This window comes from Anser brachyrhynchus, assembly GCF_964034855.1.
Source record: "Anser brachyrhynchus genome assembly, chromosome: 3".
NCBI classification, from domain to species: domain Eukaryota; kingdom Metazoa; phylum Chordata; class Aves; order Anseriformes; family Anatidae; genus Anser; species Anser brachyrhynchus.
Window position 1 is genome coordinate 80,687,592 of NC_137696.1, and position 8,102 is coordinate 80,695,693.

General features: G+C 36.4%; 1 protein-coding gene across 6 annotated transcripts in view; it reads right to left on the bottom strand.

Annotated features, from left to right (window-relative positions):
* Positions 1-6,401: 6,401 nt before the first annotated feature.
* GRIK2 (glutamate ionotropic receptor kainate type subunit 2) overlaps positions 6,402-8,102 on the bottom strand; it is a 407,268-nt gene continuing 405,567 nt past the window's right edge. For all 6 annotated transcript variants that reach the window (XM_080586284.1, XM_080586280.1, XM_080586277.1 and 3 more), the window contains one exon: positions 6,402-8,094. In XM_080586284.1, the coding sequence (XP_080442410.1) occupies positions 7,930-8,094 (165 nt within the window). In that variant the 3' untranslated portion in view covers positions 6,402-7,929. The remainder of the gene's footprint in view (positions 8,095-8,102) is intronic.

The following is an 8,102-nucleotide window of genomic DNA, read 5'->3' on the forward strand; positions in this document are numbered from 1 at the left end:
AAGCATTTAACAATGTCCTAAAGGACATCCTTGTCTCTAAACTGGAGTAAGAAAATAATTTGATGGATGGACCACTTGGTGGGTAAGGAATTGGCTGGATGGTCATACTCAAAAAGTTGCAGTCAATGGCTCAGTGTCCAAGTGGAGATCAGTAAAGAGTGGTGTTCCTCAGGGGCCAGTATTGGGACCAGTACTGTTAAAGGTCTTTGTTGGTAACATGGACAGTGAGACTATGTACAACTTCAACAAGTTTGCCAATGACACCAAGCTATGTGGCGTAGTCGACATGCTGGAGGGAAGAGATGCCATCCAGAGAGAAGACCTTGACAGGCTTGAGAGGTGGGCCTGTGTGAACCTCATGAAGGTCAACAAGGCCAAGTGCAAGGTGCTGCATCTGGATTGGGGCAATCCCAAGCACAAATACAGCCTGGGCAGAGAATTCATTGTGAGCAACCCTGAGGAGGTATCGGGGGCATAACCTGGGGGTATTGGTTGATGAGAAGCTTCACATGAGCCAGCAATGTGCACTTGCAGTCCAGAAAGCCAACCATATCAAAAGAGTGCATCAAAAGATAACCATATTAAAAGCAACCGTATGAAAAGAATGTATATCAAAAGGCTGCATCAAAAGAAGTGTGGCCAGCTGGTCAAGGGAGGTGATTGTCCCCCTCTGCTCTGCTCTTGTGAGACACCACCTGGAGTATTGCATTCAGCTCTGGGGCCCCCGGCACAAGAAGGACATGGACCTATCAGAACAAGTCTAGAGGAGGGCCATGAGGATGATCAAAGGGCTGTAGCACGTCTCCTATGAATAGAGGCTGAGGGAGTTGGGGTTGTTCAGCCTGAAGAAGAGAAGGCTCTGAGGAAACCATACTGCAATCTTCCAGTACCTAAAGGGGACTACAGGGAAGCTGAGGAGGGACCCTTTGTCAGGGAGCATAGTGATAAGAGAAGGAGTAATGGTTTTAAGCCAAAAAAAAAAAAAAAGTTATATTTAGATTAGATATTAGGAAGAAATTCTTCACTCAGAGAGAGGTGAGGCACAGGAAGAGGTTACCCTGAAAAGCTGTGGATTCCCCATCCCTAGGAGTGTTTAAGGCCAGGTTGGATGGGGCTTTGAGCAACCTGATCTAGTGGATGGTGTCGCTGACCACGGCAGGGAGGTTGGAATTGATGATCTTTAAGGTCTTTTTCAACCTAAACTGCTCTGATTCTATGAGTCTTTCTCAGACTGAAGAAGAGAAGCTCCAGGGAGAACTCACTGCAGCTTTTCAGTACTTAAAGGGAGTTTATAAAAAATATGGAGAGTGACTTTTTACTTGGGCAGATAGTGATAGGACAAAGGATAATGCTTTTAAACTAAAAGAGGGGAGATTTATGTTCGATGTTAGGAGGAAATTCTTCACTCAGTGAGTGGTGAGGCATTGGAACAGGTTGCCTAAAGAAATTTTGGATGCCCCATCCTTCAGGGTGTTTAAGGTCAGGTTGCCCTGGGCAACCTGATCTAGTGGGTGGCACCCCTGCCCACGACAGAGGCATTGGAACGAGATGACTTTTAAGGTTCCTTCTAACCCAAGCCATTCTGTGATTCCATAATTCTCAATAATTCTGTGATTTGTGAGCTATGATTATAGGAGAGATGCCTCTATGATAAGCCCACAACTAATTTTTACATAACAAAAATGAGTATTTTTATTACAGACATTAATACACAAAATGGCTTTGCAGATGTTTTGTTGTTTATTGATCTACCTGTCTAAATGACACAGACAGCATGGGTAAAGTTTAGAAGTTAGCAAAAACAGAATGATATGGATGCCATCAATACATTAGGTTGCTTTCCACTCCCTGGACTGAACAGCCAGCAGGCTAGTTGTGGGAGACGGGCAAAGAACTTTTGGCATTAATCCATTTAAAGGTTCGGATTTGCACCTTCAAAACAAAATCAAATTAACAATTGATATGAATTTCTCTGATAGGTGATATAACCCAAAGGAACATTGTGAACAGCTCAAACCTTTATCCATCTTTAGTGTTTTTACAGAAACTTTCAGGTAAGCTTAATGTAGGACAAAGCCTCTTATTTCTTCCAAGCAATTTCCCATGAACCTCATTCTCATAAAACTGCTGTGATCATGGCAAAGAAGGAACTGTAAGATTTTTCCATTAGTCTTATCTCATGCTAGAGATCCTAAGTAGCTGGAAAAATAATTATGAATATGACGTATGAAAAGGAAAGAAAGGCATTCCCTTAACCCTGAAAATTCCTGAAAGATCTGTCCATATAAAATTCCCATTGTACACGTAAGCAATTAAAAAAAAAAAAAAAAAAAAAAAAAGTTCATCATTAGAGCAGTATTCCTTGAAGAAGAAAAAGGTAAAAGATAAAGCTGATATGTTCTGCTTTAAGATCAGACGCATCATTTCCTTTCATTTATCTACACTGAGCATTTTTCTCAAATTCCCATTATATAGTCATTCCATCAGTCATAGAAAGCCAGTGATGTTAGCTAGAAACATGAGGAAGTATTCCCTTGGTTTTAATTGGAATTATCTTTCATAGAATTTTTCTAATTATGTCTATAAGGTAATTAATAAAGAAGGATTAACATAGTTTGACAACAACAGTCTTGTTGAACTAAGTGGGCAGCTATGATGAAGGAAGACAAGGCATTTACTGTTCAGCTTAACAAATTACTTAATCATAATTTTTCAAACTTAATCATAAGTTGAACAATTTAAAGTTCTGTTTAGCAAAGCTCATACTGTGTACAGCCCTTCTTTGTATGCCTTAACACACGTCTCATTTTTAATGTAAATGATTTCATATAAAAACATTTTCAGAATATGATATTCTATATTCCTATACCCTGACCATGTAGGGAAATTTCCAGTGAGATGTGTTGGTGTGATAGCTCCTCTGTGACAGTGTAATTATTATTTTTTTTGTTTGTTTATGCTGTAGTGATTAGGATTTCAGGCAATGAGATAAAACAATATAATACTAGTCTGGCAGTCAATCATATCACTATCACTTCAAATACCATTTAAGAAGATCTACTTTTTTATTATTTATATAGCTCCATAATTCATGGTGCTACATAGACCAAGTCAAAGACAGATTCCCTGCCCCCTAAGAGCTTACAGTCTAGGCAAGCAGAACAACAGGAGAAGATAACAGGCAGAGGACAGAGGGAGAGGGGTAGTAAATGAAGAGAAGGACAGTAGATTACAGTCACATGAAAAGCTAGTGTGTTTGTCTTGGTGGAAGTAAACTGGGGAGATGAGGTGCTTGAGTAACATTATTTTTAATTAGGACTACATATTACAGGAAAGACATAAGAAAAAGGTTTTGAAAATAAGTTTGAAAGGAAAAGGACACCAACATGCCTGAGGTTGGAAAGCAATGATCTTGGATGTCAAACAAGTCAACCTTAGCCACTTTTCCTTTTCCTTTACACCCCTGAAAATATGACAAAAAGTACAAATGCTCCTGCACACCTAAACATAGGTTGGTATCTTATTTTAGTTTTAATATTTTATCAGTACACAATTGTCTGAATACAGCCTTTGCTGATGTATTGGACAAAATCTTGATTCCTCTGAAATAGGAGTTTTGTTACTGCTTTCAAAGGGGCCATCATTTCAATCATTATGTTTTGTGACTCTTAATGTATTTGAAGACTTCAGTGTATTTGGAGACTAAGTTAAGTTGTGTCTAAAGTAGCTGAAATATTTTTCTAATATCCTTAGCGTAATAATAATACAAAAATTATTTTATAGCATTATCTTTTACCTCTTTTGTGTGCCATTTTCTCTGCTCATGACACCTTTTCACTGAAAACATTTTGATTTTGTAGTATAACATGACATTTCTTTTTCACTTTGAGGGTTAAAGTTTTGGTGGTGGTTGTTTTTTTTTGTTTTGTTTTGTTTTGTTTTTCCCTTTGTGAATTATATTTCCACTCTGAAATGTTAACTAAATAGTGTAATAGGGCTGAAGAATGCTATTTCATGTGGGTTTTTTTTTGGAGGGGTTAGAGTATGGATGAAGGCAGGACTAATGCACAGAGTCTCAACTAATATAAACATTTAAAAAAAAAAAAAAGTTCTTTCAAACCTATACTGAATTCTTCAGCTTAAAATTAAGATAGAAACTTCAAAAAGTAATATCTCACACAAAAAACTGCCAGATATTCCCTGGATATGCTCATATTTGTGCTTAGGTAATAGAAGAATACTGTGAAAACAGCCTGCTGATGTATATAATAGTCCAAATCCCCATCTACTGTAAAGCACCACATTTCTGTTGAAGGCATCCAAGTGTTTGGCCCGGAATTTTCTCTACTAGTCTTCCTTCACAAATGACATTAATCAAAAAGATAGTGTTTTTTTTTTGTTATTTTGTTTTGTTTTTGTGTGAGTGTGTGTGTATGGGTGATTTCTTCTATAATATCCATATAGCTATCTATTTCTATATAACCATGCTGAGGCAACCTGAAATCTAAATTGCGTGTCTAGAGAATCTTTAATTTTTGTGTGTGTGTGTTTTTTGTTTGTTTGTTTGTTTGTTTGTTTTTTAAATAAAGCTCTCCTTTCAGTGTTTTTACCTCCAATTGTCATCTAGCAGGTACCACCATAAAATTGAGATATAGCTGCTTTAAAAATCTTCTTTAGAGTGACACTCAAGGTCAGTCAGAGAAGCACCGATCATCCTGTCCTTAGAAATCAACAGACTAATTGATCTAGTATGTGAAACCATGTAAAACAGTTATGTACAGATAGATTCTGAATCTTCAGGGGCGGCAGATACTTACTTGATTTAAGTTGGTGTAGTTCCATTGACTTTAATGTCACTGTAGAAATTTGTACTATATGAGCATTCAGAAGTCTTCCAAAATGAGGAAGGTTTCTTCAGAACAGATGATTTCCATCAAAACAGTGAAGGAAAAATGAACCATTGAACCTTTTGGAGTAAAAAAGTACTAGAAGTGTTTTCTATTACTTTGGGGTTCAAATGTTTGCTATTTTTTTTCTCTTTAAATGTCTAATATTTATGTGAAAAATACATAAATAATTATTAATGTACCAAAAAAAAAAAAGTAACAGTTTGAATTAGCATATATTTTTAAGAAATGCTATTATATTTGTAGTTACTTTGTATGTTTGCTTTAATAATGGAAGGCTGAAATTCTCACTGAAATCCTAATTAAACCACACTACTTCCGTGTTAGGACTCATGTTCTTTTAAGGATTCTTACCCATTGAAATATTTGGGACATACTCTACATCCACATTTACTTTGTCTCACATAAAGGTTAATGAGAATTAGCCATGTACATCAAGTGGAGAATAGAAATCCTGCTTATTTCAACACTTTTAATGGAGGGAAAAAAAAAAAAAAAAGTTTGTCTGAATATAATACAGCATTTTATTTCATGATTTTACAAATTTTATTGTAAATCATCAAACTCAATAGCCTTTTTTTTCCATTTCAAACCACCATAATTAGTTTTCATTACGTTGTATGACAATTACTTTTTTCCCCCTTTGTATTCTAAAGAATTAACTTAAACTTAAATATGCATTACGTAAGCATACTAATTTTCAGAATCTTTGCTGAAGGTATTTTTATCTTGTTTTTACTTCAGACAAAGATAACTTGTTCTTTGTTATCACATAAATGGGGATGAAACTCTCACAAACATCAGAGATTTTGCTTTCTCAGTCCCTGTTCACAATGGAAATGGCCAGCTCAGTCTCTATGAAGATTTATGAGAACTGGGTAGTAGACACAAACCTCCCTCCTTCCCCCAAAATTTCATTACATAGTTTCTAAAATTTGGGTTATATATCTTATACTCCTGTCCTAGACAAATGATGAGAAGATTAAATTAAGCCCCAGCAAACAAATGATCTCATTACTCACCAATGACAGATTATTTATAATTGTAAGTTGTTGTTTTTTTATAGCCAAATTATTTATTTCCATATAAAGACATAACATACCTACATAGCCATCATATACACTTTTTTTTTGTTGAGATACAAATAAATTTACAGTAGATGGAGGTACAAGATTCAGCATGTGTAGGGCAGGATGCTGAATCAAACTGTTTCAAACTGTTATGTCCAGGAACTCACCAGAAGTAGGACATAAAAATTAACTTTGTAGCAACTAAGAGCCAGATCCTACAAAAACTTGTCATAATGTATGGGTTTCCCTCAGAAAACCCAGCAAACTTAATGGCCACATGTTTAGTGGCAAGAATCAGGAGGACAGGACATTAAGCTGAGGCTGTTATAAGTACCAGTACTGACAGAAAGTACTGTACATATGTTGCTCAAATCACACAGCAAAACCAAAACAACTAAAACTGACATAATTTTAATGCTTTTCCTTTTTTTTTTTTTATTATATATTTTTTTTTAATTTTGTGCATTGGATTCAAACAGCAAACTCAGTGCACTTTAACTGTTATCACAATGTGGTCAAGAGGTCTGTGTCTTTTACCGTTTACACACAATCGTTCATGACAGCATGTTATCAGCCTAGTGGAAACCAGGGGTGTAGCATGGTAAGCAGTGGTGGTAGTGCACCTAGTTTTTATATTATCTAACTTGAAAATATGACTCTTCTAAGATTCCTTTTTCTTGATAAAAATAGTTTTCACCAAACGTTGGTGGTGCACACGCACTACCATTCATGCTTGGCATCACACCCCTGACAGAAACACATGTCCTTATTTTGTTGATAAAAAGTATTACAAAAATTTCCATACAAAAACTATTTTCATAGAAATCTTGCATTTCCACAAATAAACCTGAACATTTTTTTTTTTGAAAAAAAAAAAAACTGCTCAAGAATTTTGTTCATTTAGTACTGTGACTGTATTGAAAAATGCAGTCCTCCTTAAAGTTCTCCACATTCACTTCTCTTAGGTGACCCATCCTACTTCCAACATTAGCGAGAATTGCACAGGCTCCATTGAGTTCAATTAGTAGCAGGAACAAGGGCTTCAAAACCCATTCAGACTAAAATGTGAGCCCTGTATGTATGAAATACACTCCTTCTCCCCCCCCCCCCTTTCATAGTTAAAGAAAAAAAAAGTAATTGCTTTTATCTAAAGATTGTAAGATACATTCCTTTGTACTCACGAAACTTATTCATCTAAAAACTGGGTCAAAATTATGGATTATTTTTGTTGGTGTTTTTTTGTTTGTTTGTTTTTTTAGATCACAGTTCCAGCCCAGGTGAATCAGAGTTGTTGGCTTTTTTGTTTGTTTGTTTTTGTTTTTGTTTTTTAATTATTATTTATTTACTTAGTTCAGTGACACAGACAGTCCAGAAAGCAGGTGAGCATTCCCATATTTATCCTTCTGTTCACGGGATTCATGTTTCTTTGCTTTAACGTTTCTCCCATCCAGTAAGCTCATATCGCCCGTCCAGATGACAGTTACAGTTACCTACTCTTCTATGCTTGGAAGTTCAGAAGAAAGTATAGTTTCTTGTTCCACTACAGTTCTGAGATATTACTTTTACTAGACCTCTTCTGTGGTTAGTAGCATTTCAGATATTTATTCTCCATCTCCTGGCAACCGTTGAACTTTAAAAGGAACCTGTAATTTCTCACTGAGACTGCATTTGAAACCAGCCACAAAACTCCCATGGAACATTCATTCATTCAGAATGGTGGAAACCCATGACGAACAGTGTAACCCCGCATAACTTGGTTGATCCATGATGCTTGTGATTCGAGTCTGGCCATTGCAACTGCTGAGATCACAGAGTCTCTAGTTCATAGACACAGCGGTATGAGGTAACTCATTTTATTTTGCACAGGTTGCATATTTCCACAGGAAACATTCTCGCAAGGTTGTTTGGAAAAAAGACGTCAGTTTGTGCTCGGGGTATTTGGCTTCCCAGCTCTATGCCATGGTTTCTTTACCTGGCAATCTTCTGTCATTAAATGTGTGCATGTTGATAACTTCTTCTGTTTTCACAATAACGGGGGCCTGTGGCTTGTGTTTTAATCGACGCTGACACTTCAGAGACATCCTTAGCTCCTCTACCATGGCACTACAGAAGGACCTCTAGAGAG